Source organism: Chlorocebus sabaeus, chromosome 7 (assembly GCF_047675955.1).
Source record: "Chlorocebus sabaeus isolate Y175 chromosome 7, mChlSab1.0.hap1, whole genome shotgun sequence".
In the NCBI taxonomy this organism is placed as follows: Eukaryota; Metazoa; Chordata; class Mammalia; order Primates; family Cercopithecidae; genus Chlorocebus; species Chlorocebus sabaeus.
Genome location: NC_132910.1, coordinates 50,782,951 through 50,801,587, shown reverse-complemented (window position 1 = coordinate 50,801,587; position 18,637 = coordinate 50,782,951). Strand labels below are relative to the sequence as shown.

At 36.1% G+C, this 18,637-nt stretch overlaps 1 protein-coding gene across 1 annotated transcript; it reads left to right on the top strand.

Annotated features, from left to right (window-relative positions):
* Nucleotides 1-1,737: 1,737 nt before the first annotated feature.
* LOC119621288 (alcohol dehydrogenase 1A) lies at nt 1,738-16,998 on the top strand. The gene is made up of 9 exons (XM_037990195.2): nt 1,738-1,927; nt 5,134-5,235; nt 5,830-5,968; nt 8,055-8,142; nt 8,240-8,459; nt 9,897-10,157; nt 12,240-12,375; nt 12,958-13,096; nt 15,947-16,998. The coding sequence occupies exons 1-9, from the start codon at nt 1,910-1,912 to the stop codon at nt 15,969-15,971; spliced, it is 1,128 nt and encodes a 375-aa protein (XP_037846123.2). The 5' UTR covers nt 1,738-1,909; the 3' UTR covers nt 15,972-16,998.
* Nucleotides 16,999-18,637: the final 1,639 nt, after the last annotated feature.

Sequence of the window (18,637 nt, the reverse complement as noted above, 5' to 3'; positions counted from 1 at the left end):
GGGTGACAAAAGGGAACAGACCCCAAACCACAGGAGGGATGCTAGTATGACAGAGATGCAGAGACATGAAGCGCAACAGTGAGATGGAGTTAATATACCTCCACGAGGGTGACCTTGTCCTGAGTCTCAAATTTTGGGTAAGATTTGAATGGGCCAGAGGGACAGAAAAGAAGAGAAAGGGCATGATGAGCAAGAGCTTGAATGTTAAATAGATTCCTCTTTGGGGGACCATGGAGATACAAGCTTCTAAAGCACATAGGCCTTGTGTTGGAGAATGGGGAGGAGTAGGTGGATGAGGAGGTTGAAGCCAGCTCATGAAGCCTTGAATGCTGAATATCAGATCTGGGGCTATATTTGTACCTTGATACATTTCAGAAGCAACTAAAATCGTAGGACTTTCCTTGCTTCTCTATTGGGTGAAAGTTTCTCAGTCTTGGTGTGAGTCTCAGTGCCTATGTAGTTAAAGCTTACTGAAATGTTCCCTTTCCAATTCTAGAGAGATATGTCCTTTCTGTTGACATGTTCATGTTGACAGACTGCATCTGATTAAATAGCTGCCTGTGTAATGCCTCCAAGTGTGGATGAAAGAAAAATCAAACTCATATTCTTAGACAGCCATGCATAGACTAGTTACATTGATCAAAGGGCAATAGAAATGATCCAGTGAGGATTTGTCTGAATTTCCCACAATTATTTAAAATCTACCTCAAATACCTGTTCCTCTACAATGCCTCACCTGAGTCCTTCATTCTGAATAGTACCTCTGTCTCTGCTCCCAAAGCACTAACTGATCCCTGTGATAGCGCACTTCCCCGCCAGGCTGATATGTAGACTTGGCTGCCTGTGTATCTCTTCTCCATTGACTGTGAGCTTCCTTTTAGGAACAATAATTGTAGCTAGCATTTAGTAGGGTGCTCCTACCTGCTAAACTCCATCATCAGTGCTTTACATAGATTATATCATTTATTCAATAAACAGTCCATTAAAACAGTGCTATAGTCACTAAACGGTCCTTTAAAATAGTGCTATATTCACTAAACAGTCCTTTAAAATGGTGCTATATTCACTAAACAGTCATTTAAAATAGTGGTATTATTCTTCTTCATCTTACAGGTAAACAAACTAAGGCAAAAAAGAAAGTGAAATAATAAGTGCCAGTATGCAGAGCTAGTAAGGAATAGGGTCTGCCAAGTCCCAAAAGGCATGCCATCACTGCTGCCCCAAACTGCCTGTGGCACAGATAGAGGTCATGTCTTATTCATCCCTGCCATCCACTGGACCCAGCTTAGTGCCTGACACACAGAGGGGCTCAGTCAATGCTGATTGGTTTGAGGTGCAGCAAAAATGCCTAGCAGGGTGAGCACCTTTGCTGTGATTGAGTATATGATTCTCTATGAAGAGAAGGGGAGTCCTGAATCAAACACATTCTTCTGGCTCCTGACTCTCACCTTTATTTGCCCTGCTTCTTTGCTCCTCCTTCTTCCTAACTGCACCATTCAGATTCAAAGCTGGAGCTTAGTGCAGACAAAAGGAAAACAGAACTTTGAACGACCACTGTGGGACTACGAGAGGAGAAACAAGAAATTTGACAGCTGAGGAATAAAGTGAGAAGAAGAGAAAGTGATTAACTTAATGTTTAACCTAATGAAAACAAAATCTTATCTGAAATTGGAAAAATCAATGTATTGATTGTTGGTTCATTGCCCTCTTCTTTATGATTTGACAGTCTGAGAATAATCTGATGGGTGTGGCTTAAAGATGTGGATCATGTGTGGAACTGGAATTGGGTGTTATTCAAGCAAAAAAAATAATAAATACCTGTGCAATACACCTGCTTTATGCACTTGAGCAGGGAAGAAATCCACAGGGACTCACCTGTCTCCTGGTCTGCAGAGAAGACAGAATCAACATGAGCACAGCAGGAAAAGTAAGCAAAAACTATATTACTGTTGGAACTATATGCTCATCAATATAACAAAGAAAGGAATACAGTATTTGATTAACAATTTAAAATTCATACTTAAATTAGAAATGATACACTGAAATATGCAATATATGCTACAATATGGAATGTATACTGAACTACAGTGAAAATAAGCTATTCCTAAATACCTTCAAAAAGAATGTATAGAATCTGTATCTATTAAGTGTTTATTTCCTACATTAAAGACATTTGCAATAAAGTCATAGATTATTCCAAGCTAATCATGATTAATTTGTAAAGCCAAAGTTAGAAATGTCTTTCATCAAGAAGTTTTCTTTATATTAAGGTACCATAATTTCAATGTATTATTATTTGTATTTATATTTTTTTGTGAACACAAGAAAGTCTGATGAAAGTTTTATGAGAGGATTTGATTTAGAAGACTTTGAAGTACCCTTTTAACCTTAACATAAAAAACTTTACAAAATGCTCATTGGTCTCACAGCATTAGAATCATCAAGGTTAAGCAAGAGAACATCAACATTCAAATTCTGATTTAAAAGGGTCTAGCAGGACACAATTCTGGCGATTTCCAGAGTAATCCTATAGAACAGTATCTTCCCCATATAAAAATCAATATGGTCTTACAGAAAATTAATAATACAATTTGAATCACTTATCAGCACTAGGAACACAGATATTTGGTTTTGCCTTCCATAAATCTCTTAACTGTCCAATGTGTTTACAGGTGCACAAATGCATGTGGTAATACAATATAATCGATTGATATTTTAACTGCCTAATTACAAAAATTTGTGCAACAATTTCCAGTCCTTTTTTTGTGTTAGCAGTGTATTACACAGTAAAATATCTCACTATGATAACTCAATTTAAAGGCTCTGAGGCTTCTCTATACACTCTGTGACAAAACAGGCTCATATCATCAATAAGACTGGTTGGAAATCACATGAGTATCCCATTGGTACTGTTCTTATTCCACCTCACTTTCATTCATTACTGATTAATATATACATTCCACGTAGAAAATAATTAACAAAAAAATTAAATTTATCAAACTCAAAAAGAAATAATGAGTTCCTAGAGCAAAAGTATAAACCAATCATATTAATAGAAATAATAACTGATGAAATAGACAATTATTCCTCCCCTCTTGGGCACAACATCAATAACTTAGCTTGTTGTCAGCATTTCATTTATGTTTATCCATCCTGCATTATATTTTCCTCAAATGCTAAATGGTGACAATACTAACATCTATTTTGTAAAGTAGTTGTGTTGTGATAATTCAATAAATTAATACTATAAAGAACTTAAAATAGCATTTGGTATATAGAAATAAGTCAGTAAATATTAGCCACTATTATTATTGTTGCTATTTAACTTTTTGCTAACTTTTTACTGCCACCAAGTAGTGAAAACATAAGGTTAGATTCATCTTTATTCTCTGGAAAGCCAGCTTTGAGACTTTAGAGAAATTATTTAATCACTGAGTCAATGGATCCTCAATTATTTCAGCTGTAATATAAAGCCAATAATTCAATAGCACTGTCCTGGTAGCATCCTTACGAGATTTAAAAATAATGCATGTTGTTTATAGCAACACAATTTGCAATTACAAAAATACAGAACCAAACTAAATGTCCATCAACAAAAGAGTAGATAAAGAAAATATGGTGTGTGTATACCATGGAATACTACTCAGACATTAAATAGAATAAAATAAAATAATGGCCTTTGCAGCAACTTGGATGGAGCTAAAGACCATTATTCTAAGTAATTCAGAAATGGAAAACCAGACATCATATGTTCTCATGTATAAGAGGGAGTTAAGCTATGAGGATACAAAGGCATAAAAATGATATCATGAACTTTGGGAACTCGAGGGGGAAGATTGAAAGGGGAGGTGAAAGATAAAAGACTATATATTGGGTTCAGTGTACACTGCTTGAGTGAAGGGTGCACTGAAATCTGAGAAACCACCACTAAAGAGCTTACCCAGGTAACCAGAAAACACCTGCACCCCCAAAACTATTGAAATTAAAGATAAATTTTATAAATAAATATAATGCATATAACTTACCCAGCACAGGCCACAATGTGCCTGTCGCATCATAGGCACCTGATAATCAGGAACTCCTACTATTAGTACCTTACTTCCAAGTATTCTGACATTTATTTTGCATTGATCATGTTGAACATTCTGCAAAGTTGAATAATTTGACAAATAAATCATGGCAATGAATTGTCAGAAGAATACATTTCAATTGAATTTTTATCATAATTGCAATTTTGTTGATTCTGGAAAGAGTTCTGTGAATTGTACATGCTTAACCACAATGACGATGGATATTACAGTACACTACCAAGCACTGGAAATTATGTGTTCATCTTTTATTTTTAAGAACATCTATGGATAAGATCTGCTAGCTAGAAATTCAAACACACAGTGTCTCCAATTTTGAAATATGTATGTGTAGGTCTGAGTGTATACACACACACACACACAAAACCAACTCCAACCTTCGTAATTTGGGGCTCAAGTCAAAGCTGGAAGGAGTCTCTACACATAGATCAGATAACAGTACAGGCTCTCAAAGCTAAGTTGCAAATGGGTGTTGGAAACAAGTAACACACAGAAGTGGTGGAGAGAGAAAATTAAAAGAGGAGAATAGGAAAAGAGAGAGAGAAAGAGATGCCATCCCAGGCAGGAAGATAAATGTGTCCTTATAAAGTCAGATCCTTTTGGCCTAAGCAGAAAATTGAGCAAGAAAGCAGTGTATTTTATTTGAACAGACACTGACTCTGTTAGCAAAATGAAGGTGACTTAGAATTTCATGTACCAGCCAATAATTGTGGGTGAAGAGATGTTTTCAGCACAGCATTAGGAAATGTCAGGATTAAACAACTTTGGAGAAAACAACAACAACAACAACATAAGGATGGCCTTAATGAATATATTCCATTTTATCTCAGTGTGTTATTATAGTTAACTGTTTATCTTTCTTTATGTTATTCCTTTTTTAAAATATATTTTTTTCTCTTTATAAATCAGAGGTGATCATTTCTATGGAGCACTTGTTAGGTACCAGACATGGGACTAGATGTTGCATGTACAAAGATTAAATGACACAATGTCTGACTGCAAGTGTGGGAACACACTGGTATCAACTCTCTGTTTGCTTTTCTAGGTAATCAAATGCAAAGCAGCTGTGCTATGGGAGTTAAAGAAACCCTTTTCCATTGAGGAGGTGGAGGTTGCACCTCCCAAGGCCCATGAAGTTCGTATTAAGGTGAAATACATTTTTCCATTTGTATTTAAGTTTTAAAAATGCAGAAAAGTTAAAAAACGGAAACAACCAAAAATCCTGAGTCATTTTTATATAATCATCCAGAAAATAGAATATACTTGTTGTCAAAGAAAGTTATAAATATAAATTATTAAATTTTTAAAAAGTGCATACAGTGTAATTCCAATAAAATACAAAAGAATTTATATGTTTGTACAGAAAAAAAATTCAAAGGGATATATATCAAGACTTCAGAATCAATTAGCATTAGATATTTTTATGTATTAATTTGCAATTTCTACTACTGTTTTTTTAAAAGCATGCATTCTTGTATATTATTTAAGACTTCACTATTTCAAGATCAGTTGCTTCACAGATTATTCTAAATTGTTTACTTCAAGAATGGAAGGTAGAGGAGGGTTTCAGCCTGGTTAACCTTGAGGATAAACTGAATCTTTCATATTTGGGAATAGTAGGGATTATTAGCAAAACCCTTGAAAACATTTTGGAAGCACAATTTCAGGAAACTGGGATTTTTAAATTCACCTGAGACTCATCATCTTTTGGGAATCTAAGCATCTTCTCTTCACTCTGTAGATGGCGGCTGTAGGAATCTGTAGCACTGATGACCACGTGGTTAGTGGTAACATGGTGACCCCACTTCCTGTGATTTTAGGCCATGAGGCAGCCGGCATCGTGGAGAGTGTTGGAGAAGGGGTGACTACAGTCGAACCAGGTACAGGATTCACATTCAGGAAACATGCTCGTTCACGATCCTAAGATTTTCCCGCCTGGATGAGGAAACAGGCAATGAGGGACGAAAGCGCTTGCAGAAGGTCACCGCGCAGCCAGGACTTCAGGGGTTTCCTCTTTCCCTCTCTGCCTGCCTGACTCAAGCATGTATGTCTTCAGGCACACATGTATTCTACCCTTCAACCATTATGTACTAAGCATCTGCTAGATGCCAGGCACCAGGTTGGAGCCTGGAGATATGTGTGGATCAAAAGGGACACAGTGCCTACCAGTGTGGCATTTGTAATCTAATAACTTCATGTTAGTGTTGCTGAACACGGTCTTCTTCTATCAGGGCCCAGACAACTAGAAATGGGAGGAGGGATAAAAACATAAGTATGGAAACTGTTCTGTGCTGAGTTCACAAGTGGAGGCTACACAGCTACAACTGAATAAACATGACCTTTTCTTAGGTGACCTATGCAGCCACATCACCAATTTCCTCTTCCAACATGGTCTCTCTTCCTGAGCATGGAATCAATGAAACTGACTAGGTGAAAGGAAATGAAAGAAACATAGAAGGAGCCAGCCACCATCAACAATGTCTGCCTTACTACCTTCAGCCATGCTTAAATGTGACTGGTTACAGATTACTAATTATAAAGGGAGAATAACTACGACATTTCCATACCATCATTTTCACATAAATTTTACCTACAAAATGTTATGGGGCAACCATTTTTCTTGGACTTGTGGAATAGGTAGCATAGGTAATTAAAAATAAAAATTATGTTTAATTCTAAAAAATCACTTTCATTTCATTTTATTTTATTTTTATTTTTATTTATTTTATTTATTTATTTTTTGAGATGGAGTCTCACTCTGTCGCCCAGGCTGGAGTACAGTGGCGCAATCTCAGCTCACTGTAACTTCCACCTCCCGGGTTCACGCCATTCTCCTGCCTCAGCCTACCGAGTAGCTGGGACCGCAGGCGCCCACCACCACGCCCAGCTAATTTTTTGTATCTTTAGTAGAGACGGGGTTTCACCATATTAGTCAGGATGGTCTCAATCTCCTGACCTCATGATCTGCCCACCTCGGCCTCCCAAAACGCTGGGATTACAGTCTAGAAAATCACTTTAGGCACTAGATTGGACCTGCCACTTCACCAAATACTTATTTGAACTGTGAACAGAAAAATAAAATGAACTGTCCAATTTGGGTTTCAGCTCCTACTAATTTCTTTAGTAGTAATAAATTAATAATTACTAAATAATAACTAATAACTGCTAAACTACTACTAATAACTACTAAATAATACTAATAATCACTAACTAGTTAGTAATAAGTTAATAACAAAATGACACCCTTACTTTTTACCTGTGCTTACTCCACTATAACAGGAAAAGTAGATAATTCACAAATTACCAGCTAAAAATATTTCAAAGTCAGTTCTTATCCTAAAAGTCCCTAACTTACTGTGGAGGGTTGAAATTTCCAGAGGAATTTCTGGAATTGTTCTTTGTCCCATTTTTGATAGTTTTCCTCAAAAAAAGAACTAAGATCATTTTTTAAAAGCATTCATTTCATAATAAAGATAAACCTAGTCACTTTGAAAAGAAAAGAAGTAGTTCAAAATTCTCATTTTTATTGTAAATCAAACTATAACAAAAAACAGGTCTTACCAACATCTACTGGCACTATTATACCCTACTTTCAACTAAAATTTATATTTCTGCTTACATTAAGATTTAAATAGTTAAGGATTAAATTAAATGTTTGTAAAGCCTCCAGGAGAAATTGATACACTACATAAAAGTAACTATTAATACAGTGGAAGCAATTTTTCTAATCCATGTTGTTTCCCATATTTGCATTTCGTCTGTAAGAATCTTCAGGCACTTATAAACCCAAACTGGAAACAAGGCTGTGGCAGGAAACGACAAATGACATAGTTGTGATTGGACTGTATTTCTTGGAGACTTTTAAAGACACATGCTTCTAATGTTTCAAAGACATGTGAGCTTTAAGTTTATGCTCTATTAATACTGGATAGAAATTGTAAAAGAATTTGTTTTATCCCTCTCCAGGTGATAAAGTCATCCCACTCGTTGTTCCTCAGTGTGGAAAATGCAGAATTTGTAAAACCCCGGAAAGGAACTGCTGCTTGAAAAACGAGTAGGTTTCTGATGCTCTCCCTGCACAGACATTGAGTTTGCACATTACTTATGCTCCTGTCTCATGCCTTTGTGTGTCTGTGTATTGCACTGCCCAGTGTGAGCAATCCTCGGGGGACCCTGCAGGATGGCACCAGCAGATTCACCTGCAGGGGGAAGCCCATCCACCACTTCCTCGGTGTCAGCAGCTTCTCCCAGTACACGGTGGTGGATGAGAATGCAGTAGCCAAAATTGACGCACCCTCACCCATGGAGAAAGTCTGTCTCATTGGCTGTGGATTTTCAACTGGTTATGGGTCTGCAGTCAAAGTTGCCAAGGTAAGAATGACAACGGGTGATAAAAACAGTTACACGCAGACTGTCAGGAACCCAAAGGGAAGCAATTTCTCACAAGAATCAAAGATTATTTCTGTAGATTTTGAATGTTGGCTAAGAATAGAAACACAATCCAGAAAGAATTGAGAGCACATGCTAGAAATTTCATGTGTTTATCAGATTAAAAAGTTGTTGAGAGTTAAGAAAATGTAAAGATTTCATTTTCAATAATTACTCTTCTGTATCTGCTCTTCATGAGATCATGAAATATTAGGCCTGAGAACTCATTTAGTAATTCATTCAACAATTGGAAAGCACCTACACATGCCTCAGGCACCATAGGTTCTGCTAAGTTCTGAGATAGCAAAAATAAATAAAATGAAGCGTTTGCTTCATCTTTCTCAAATCTGCTGCTGAATCTTAGATCACGATACATAATTTTTAGTACTTTTAAATCACAGTCACAAGCCTTGTATTTTTGTAAGTAAGATAGAAACTGGTGTTGTCCCCCATAGTATTGAATACTACTTGGAGAATGAATGATTGAATGAATGGACCCTCTTAAGGGAATATAAGAGTGAGATTATTTGGAACAGGAAGAGGATGTTACCCAAAATTAAGGCAGACTATGGGAGACTAGGTTTAATAAATAGCCCCTAGCCAACTAAGAAAAATTAGATGGCATCTTTTCCAAATTTCTGTGACTTTAGCTCTTAGTCCCTTGTTCAATTGCCTCATCTATTGTAACAGGTGATCTAAGTGAGCCTACCCAAGAACAGAAGCTGAGGATACTCATAACAATAGATTTTATTATTAAAACATAGACTAACATTTCATTGCTGTGTTATTCACTAGTGTATTTTTAAAGCAGGAATATACTACTCACAACTACCGAACATAAATGAACCAAGGGGTTAATTACTGATTGTTTAAGTGGAATATTTTTCAGTCTCTTGGAGTAGCCTTTTCCATTTACTTTATTTTTCAAATATTACATTTGTGTATGTATGAGATACTGAAGCTGGCTATCAAGGGATTTCAGCAATCGAGAGTCCCTTCAAGACTGTAATCATTGCCATCTGGATCTCAAAGATCATTCAGTCCCCTTGTTCCCAGCCTGACTTTCCCATTGGAGTCACCTGGAGACTGAGTTCCACCTGCAGAGATTCTCATTTAATTCACATGGGCTGTGACCTGGACAGTGGGATATTTTTAAACCTGCCCAGATGAATCTAATATGCATCAGTTTGAGAACCGCTCAACTATTTCAACTCCCTGAATTTAAAAATAGAGCAATTGAAACCAAAAGAGTTTTTGTTAACAGATTGAACAGAAGAGTTTGAGCAGCTCTTGATAAACACTAGCCATGGCACCTTATAAAGCTTAGGCACTTTCAAACAACCGTTGCTTAATCCATTCTTGCATTTTCTGAAAATACAGGTAACCCCAGGCTCTGTCTGTGCTGTGTTTGGCCTGGGAGGGGTCGGCCTATCTACTGTTATGGGCTGTAAAGCAGCTGGAGCAGCCAGAATCATTGCGGTGGACATCAACAAGGACAAATTTGCAAAGGCCAAAGAGTTGGGTGCCACTGAATGCATCAACCCTCAAGACTACAAGAAACCCATCCAGGAGGTGCTAAAGGAAATGACTGACGGAGGTGTGGATTTTTCATTTGAAGTCATCGGTCGGCTTGACACCATGGTATGTACCATGACATGCCCTGAGATTTCTGCCTCTGCAACCTGGAGGATGCATTTAGGCTGCAGAATATATGTTTTATGTATAAAGGATATTTTTAATGATGAATGGAAATTTCCCATCATCTGTTTACCTGGCTTGTTTAATTTATTGTTATGAGAAATCTTTTATTCTATCAACTATGCAAACCTGTCTCAAGTCATATTTCCTCTAGAGGAAAAGCAAAGGGCTTGTTTTTCTTAACTGAGCGATTACAGATAACTTTGTTAATTTTTAATTAAAAATTATAAGTTCAAGTAAACATAAATAATACAAATTCTGTTCTCAAATTGGAATGTTTTATTTTTCTTCCACATTCTTAACAAAAATGATTTAATAATTTTGCATGTGTTCTTAATAAATTCCAATTTTTTTTTTTACATATTAGTATTTGGCCAAAAGAAATGAGCAATTTTAGGCCAACTATTGTTTTATTAACAAAAATATGCCCTAAGGAAAGTGACTGCTCAAATGCATCACTATATTTTATCACAGAAACTGGACAGTACCTGGTACAAAACTAGTACCCAATACTAGTAGGACTGAATACTTTCAAAAGTCAACAGATGTTTACCACCCCCCAAATTTCAAAGCTACATACTCATGGCATTGTTTATAGATTATATGAGACAATGCATGTAATGTACTTAGCACAGTGCCACGTGTCATATGGTAAGCTCCCAATAAATGTCAGCTGTCCTTTTCTCTTTTTCTTTGAGACAGGGTCTCACTCTGTCGCTTAGGCTGAAGTGCGGTGGCATAATTATAACTCACTACAGCCTCAACCTCCTGAGCTCAAGCAATTCTCCTACCTTACCCTCCAAAAATGCTGAGAATATAGGAACAAGCTACCATGCCCAGCCTCAGTTGGCATTATTGATATGAAATACTATTTCCAATCTTGCAGTACTTACACCATCTTTGGCTTATTACATGGTATTACTTTCAAACAGTTACAAATATCAAAGGCAATGGAAAACACATCTCTAGCTATATTTCACCTACCCAGAGTTCTCTAGAATCCTACTGAAAATGTCTCCAGAGTCCAACACATTTCCATTGCTGAGATTTTCTAGAGGGTCCAGTAGTGTGGGTAATACGGAGCAGCACCCTGAAATCAATGTTCTCAGCAGCCTTGACCTCGAACAAATGCCACAGATGAATGAAGTGACAAGAGATTACAACTTTTTCCAAGGTTATAGCTTTTCTCCTAATGTTCTTTTTCTACACCTTCCTCCATTTTCTCATGTGGAACTGGAGTGTACCTTATCTCAAGATACCAAATATCTCACAGCCACATGTTCTGAGGATGTCTGGTCTTCCAAAGGCCAGAATCCAAAATCAAAGAACTAATCATTATATATCTTGGGGCAATCCTAAACCATTTTCTAACTACAGAACATGTTCAGAAAGCTGATTGGAAAATACTTTCCGAACTGTCCTTTGAGGTTCCCTAATAATCAGTGTATTTTAATGTAAAACCTATATATATTTGGGGAGATAAAAACAATGTTTAAAACATGTCCATTTTGAGAAATGGACAGTAGAATTGGAGTATGTTAAAAAAGGAGACCATCAAGTGGACAAGAGACAAATTTTGGTGATATAATCATTTATTTTGTTTCCCATTAAAATATGTGGTTGAAAGTAATGGGTTCAAAATACCTATATAATAAATCAAAGAAAAGTGAATTAACCAACTCACAGATTGCCTAAGAATTATGTGATGATGAAATTCTATGCTTATATAAGGAACTGGACTTAATATATATTTGTGATGATGTCTATCTCTTTATTCCTTTATTAGGAAGAATTAAGTGCACTCCAATTTATTCATCCATTCTTTCATTAAAAAAAAAATTTTCTGGGCATTTCCTAAATCCACAGCACTATCCTATGCAAAAAAGGGGAATGAAGGAGCAAAAGAGATGATCTCTTCCCTCTACACAGTCACAATCCAGCTAAGCCTATTACATGACATTGTGCATTATGAGTAGGAACTATGCCACTCCACGTTAAGGATGCTAAATATTCACTTTATTCCAGATGGCTTCCCTGTTATGTTGTCATGAGGCATGTGGCACAAGTGTCATCGTAGGGGTACCTCCTGATTCCCAGAACCTCTCAATGAATCCTATGCTGCTACTGACTGGACGCACCTGGAAGGGAGCTATTTTTGGTGGTATGTGGTTAGGCTTGGAGCCAAATTCTCATTAACCTCAGCATATCTCCCCTTTTACAAGTGATAAGGAAAGGTTTTGAAGAGTAGATCAAAAATAAATTAAAATTCATTTTCTGTCTATAGTCTCCAAATCAACTAGATACGAAACTAATGCAAGCAGAAGGTCCCAAAATAGACATTTCTGATGTCACCATTAGCAAAGACCATTCATCTCCATCTGTTTTTGTACTTGGGACTGTGTAAGGCATGGGAATTTCTAGTAAGACACAGAAATCTACAACGATATTTCATATCTACACCCAAATTTAGACAACTGTTAAATCTGTTCCTTTGGGCATAACATCAGTACCATGATTTCTCTGTGGGAGAGAGAATAACCAGGGACTCTTGTTTATCTGTGATTTTTTTTTTTTAAGTCTGAGCTCTATAAAAGCTTGCTGACGTTTTGTATCTCTTATTAACCTCAGTCATTGCAGTCTGGAAGCAGCACCTTTTCTAAACTTTCATTTATTTGGGAAATTTTCTCTTTAATTCTCCTACTTAAATTCATTGAATCTAACTATGATACCATCTTCTTTTCAGGCTATAAGAGTAAAGAATGTGTCCCAAAACTTGTGGCTGATTTTATGGCTAAGAAGTTTTCATTGGATGCATTAATAACCCATGTTTTACCTTTTGAAAAAATAAATGAAGGATTTGACCTGCTTCACTCTGGGAAAAGGTAGATTTTAAGTTAGTTTTCTGTTTTGCTTTTTATCTGCCATAGGGGATTGTCTAGCAGAAAATGAAAAGGTGGAAGGATGAGAAAAATTAGAGTGCCTTCGTTTTTCCATTACCAGTTCAGTCTTTACGTGGAGAGCATGTAAAAAAAGTTTAAAACTTCTGTGAGATGCTAAAAACAGCTGCTTTGCATTTCCTATTCTGCTGAAGCCAAATAATGTTGATTACTGCAAATCTGAATGATCAGAGCCACTAAGCCTTATTTAAAAGAGAATAATCACCTTTGCCAAAAAACAAAAAAAAAAAACAAAAAAAAAAAACAAAAAAACAAAACAAAAAAAAAAAAAAAACTCTATTTAAACAACCATAATTATAATGTGGTGTCACTGAAGCCTCTACCTGCCACCTATATAAAGCTGACATTAGGTGGCTGTATATTTAAATAATTTTCAGGACATCCTCAACATTTTCATTATTGGAGCATGTGAAACTACATTTGGTTTGTTTTCTAAGTAGCTCTTACTAGCTTTTTCTTTTTCCTTTTTTCACTTTTATGGTTTACAAAAAAATTTTTTTTCAGTAAAATTTATTGTAAAAGAGAAGTATACTAAACACTATTGTAAATGTTTGGCTTACTTTTTGTCTGAAGCTTAGAAAACTAAGCCAATTCTATTTCCTGTCTCTAACATTTAACTCTTACAACCATCTAATAAAATGAATTTTGTCACCTGCATTTACATGAGACACAACTGGAAACAGGCAGTTATACCTAACCTCTGCCTTCTAGCTCCAGAGTCTGAGATTTTTCTGCTATCCCATTCTTATTTTCACAAGATTTTCAACTTTAAATAGTGTTTCTTTGGCACTCACAAAATTATTATGGTAGACACTTTCACTGACAACATTCTTGAGGAGGAAAAGAAACTAGCACCCACAGAGCACCAGCTGTTCTACTAAGTGTCTTACCTGCACTATCTTATGTGACCCCCAGGCAATGCTCAGTGTCAGTCTCAATCTCACTATGTTAGAGAAGAGAAAACTGAGACTCGGAGAAGGCATGACTTGGTCAAAATCATCAGATGATAGGAAGGAGAGCCAGAATTCAAAGGTAGATCTTGTTGTTAGCAAATCTATTCACTTCTATTAAACCATACTGCCCCTCAAGAGTGCATGGATATATGGACAACAGTAGCCATCAAAGGTTAGTTATCATTGATATCATCATTATTATCATTGACATCATCATCATGATCATCATCATCATCATAGGATTGAAAAGATGATGGCAAATATAGAGATGAACAAAACCAGAGGACAGCGTTGAGCAACATTAGAAGTCATGAAGCATGCCTAAATTCACTTTATGAGAATGTCATATAGTAATACGCATATGTAAATATAATTAATCCTATCAATAAAATAAGATTAAAAATTGTAACATTCCATATTGGTAAGACTAAGGTAGCTAGGCACTTTCATGTACTTTCAGTAGTAATTGATACATCCTTTTGGGAAAGCAATTTGGTAATATGTGTCAGAAACCCTTAAAAAAAAAACTGGATCTTTTGTTCCAGCAATTCCATTTCTAGAAATCTATTCTACAGAAATAATCAACTATTCAAACATACATATGTGTTTCAGCATGTTTACTTGTTTCTGTAATATCAAACATTAGAAACATTCTAAATTTCAACATGAGGAAAATGATTTAATAAATTCTAATCAGCTATTAGAAATGAATGAAGCCATCAAAAAGAAATGACATCATTGGGAGATTCTCATGATATAATTTAGGCTAATATAATAAAGAATATAAATTTTATATACAATATCTCAAATGTTCAACAAGAGCAGTAAAACTTATACATATGTCTAGTAAAAAGTTGATAGAAATTCAAGAAAACATTGAGGATGACTATTTCTAGGTTGGGGCATTATGGATTACTTTTACTTTCTTCTTTCTGCCGTCTTGTATTCTCTGAATTATGTGCATATATTTTTCTTATATACGCATATGCATATACACATATATTTTAAAAATTATTAAAGAGTCACAAAGACCATCATTTTCTAAAAATATTTATTCATGAGAAGCTGGTTTGTAGAAAGGGCATTAATTCTAATGTAAATGTTACATTTCTAATATTCACAAGAATGAAGTATCTTGGAATTAATACAAATCGACTTTATTCTCTACTTCTAAGAATCCTTAAACATCTCTGTATCAAAGGTCTTTTAAACTTCCAGCATGGTCTTAAATTTATTAAATTATCAGTTCTTTCGTGCAAGTTATTTATCATCTTATAACGTGTGCAAATTTGTATTTGAGTTTTAATTCCAAAACTCTATACTAGATGTGCGACCAGACAAAGTTACAAATCTTTCTAAGTCTCGGTGTTTATAATCTCTAAAATCAAAATAATATGAAAATCTACCTCCTAGTGTTGATGTTTAGGTTGAAGTTTAAGTGAGAAAATGCATGAAGAATGCGACAAATAGCAAAAACTTATCACAAGTTATTATCCATTGTTGTATTTTATATTCCTTATTATACCAGGAACATGGGCACACAAGAATGATTTTTTGAAGATGCTAATGTGGTATTGCAGTCTAAACAACAGGCACACTCAGAATGTTGTGAGTGAGCTTAAAGTTGAGGAAAACACAAAAGAAAACCAAAAAAGATGAACTTTCCTTTAACTTGACTTGACCCAAATGCATGGGGGTGGGATTAGAGTGACTGAGAACAGACAGATTTTCACTTAGTCATTTCAAATGCTCCTTGGACTCTCACATGGAAGCATGTGGGTTATCTAAATGTTAATACAATGTCTCTTCTTTCCTACTGCAGTATCCGTACCATCCTAAAGTTTTGAGACAATACAGATGTTTTCCATTGTGGCAGTCTTCAGCCTCCTCTACTCTACATGATCTGGAGCAACAGCTGGGAAATATCATTAATTCTGCTCTTCAGAGATGTTATCAATAAATTACATGTGGGGGCTTTCCAAAGACATTGAAATTGATGTAAAATTATTTTTCAAGCAAATGTCTAAAATCCAAATGAGAACTAAATAAAGTGTTGAACATCAGCTGGGGAATTGAAGCCAATAAACCTTCCTTCTTAACCATTCTACTTGTGTCATCTTGGCCATTGAGAAAAGCTATTTCCTATGACTTCTTGCATTTTTGGTATCTTCATAATCTTTAGTCATTGAATCCAGTGGAGGGGAACCTTCACTTGCCCTGAACACACACGTGCTGGGCCACTGTGCTTGAAGTCTCCTACCTCTTATCTCAATTTTGTGACTCATGCACAAGCTTCAGTAGCCAATTTGATCAAGTGGAAGAAAGGGTATCAGTGATTGAAGATCAAATGAATGAAATGAAGCAAGAAAAGAAGTTTAGAGAAAAAAGAGTAAAAAGAAACAAGCAAAGCCTCTAAGAAATATGGGACTATGGGAAAAGACTAAATCTACATCTGATTGGTGTGCCTGAAAGTGACGGGGAGAATGGAACCAAGTTGGAAAACACTCTGCAGGATACTATCCAGGAGAACTTCCCCAACCTAGCAAGGCAGGCCAACATTCAAATTCAGGAAATACAGAGAATGCCACAAAGATACTCCTCGAGAAGAGCAACTCCAAGACACAAAATTATAATATTCACCAAAGTTGAAATGAAGGAAAAAATGCTAAGGGCAGCAAGAGAGAAATGTCTCGTTACCCACAAAGGAAAGCCCATCAGACTAACAGCAGATCTCTCATCAGGAACCTTAAAAGCCAGAAGAGAGTGGGGACAATATTCAACATCTAAAATAAACTAATTTTCAACACAGAATTTCATATCAAGCCAAAGTAAGCTTCATAAGTAAAGGACAAATAAAATCCTTTACAGACAAACAAATGGTGAGAGATTTTGTCACCACCAGGCCTGCCTTACAAGAGTTTCTGAAGGAAACACTAAACATGGAAATGAAAAACCAGTACCAGCCACTGCAAAAACATGCCAAATGTAAAGACAATTGATGCTAGGAAGAAACTGCATCAACTAATGAGCAAAATAATCAGCTAATATGTTAATGACAGGATCAGATTGACACTTAACAATATTAACCTTAAATGTAAATGGGCTAAATGCTCCAATTAAAAGACACAGACTGGCAAATTGGATAAAGAGTCAAGACCCATCAGTGTGCTGTATTCAGGAGACCCATCTCAGGTGCAGAGACACATATAGGCTCAAGATAAAGGGATGGAGGAAGATCTACTAAGCAAATGGAAAACAAAAAAAGCAGGGGTTGCATTCCTAGTCTCTGATAAGACAGACTTTAAACCAACAAAAATCAAAAGAGACAAAGAAGACCATTACATAATGGTAAAGGGATCAATTCACCAAGAAGAGATAACTATCCTAAATATATATGCACCCAATATAGGAGCACCCAGATTCATAAGGCACACCCCTAGAGTCCTACAAAGAGACTTAGACTCCCACACAATAATAATGGGAGACTTTAACACCCTACTGTCAACATTAGACAGACCACAAGACAGAAAGTTAACAAGGATATCCAGGAATTGAACTCAACTCTGCACCAAGCAGACCTAATAGACATCTACAGAATTCCCCACCCCAAATCAACAGAATATACATTCTTCTCAGCACCACATCACACTTATTCCAAAATTGATCACACAGTTGGAAGTAAAGCACTCCTCAGCAAATGTACAAGGCAAAAATTATAACAAACTGTGTCTCAGACCACAGTGCAATCAAACTAGAACTCAGGATTAAGAAATTCACTCAAAACCGCTCAACTACATGGAAACTGAACAACCTGGTCCTGAATGACTACTGGGTACCTAACAAAATGAATGCAGAAATAAAGATATTATTTGAAACCAATGAGAACAAAGATACAACATACCAGAATCTCTGGGACACATTTAAAGCAGTGTGTAGAGGGAAATTTATACCACTAAATGCCCACAAGAGAAAGCAGGAAAGATCTACAATCGACACACTAGCATCACAATTAAAAGAACAAGAGAAGCAAGAGCAAACACATTCAAAACCTAGCAGAAGGCAAGAAATGACTAAGATCAGAACAGAAATGAAGGAGATAGAGACACAACAAACCCTTCAAAAAATCAATGAATCCAGGAACTGGTTTTTTGAAAACATCAACAAAATTGGTAGACTGCTAGCAAGACTAATAAAGAAGAAAAGAGAGAAGAATCAAAGAGACACAACAAAGAATGATAAAGGGGATATAACTACCAATCCCACAGAAATACACACTACCATCAGAGAATACTATAAACACCTCTACACAAATAAACTAGAAAAACTAGAAGAAATCGATAAGTTCCTGGACACATACACCCTCCCAAGACTAAACCGGGAAGAAGTTGAAACCCTGAAAAGACCAGTAACAGGCTCTGAAATTGAGGCAATAATTAATAGCCTACCAACAGAAAAAAAATCCAGGGCCAGACGGATTCACAGCCAAATTCTACCAGAAGTCCAAAGAGGAGCT

What these genes read in the sequence shown, in the direction of transcription:
- LOC119621288 (XM_037990195.2), top strand. An exon ending in AACTGCTGCTTGAAAAACGA is followed by an intron (nt 8,143 to 8,239) that starts GTAGGTTTCTGA and finishes TGCACTGCCCAG; the next exon opens with TGTGAGCAATCCTCGGGGGA. An exon ending in CTGCAGTCAAAGTTGCCAAG is followed by an intron (nt 8,460 to 9,896) that starts GTAAGAATGACA and finishes CTGAAAATACAG; the next exon opens with GTAACCCCAGGCTCTGTCTG.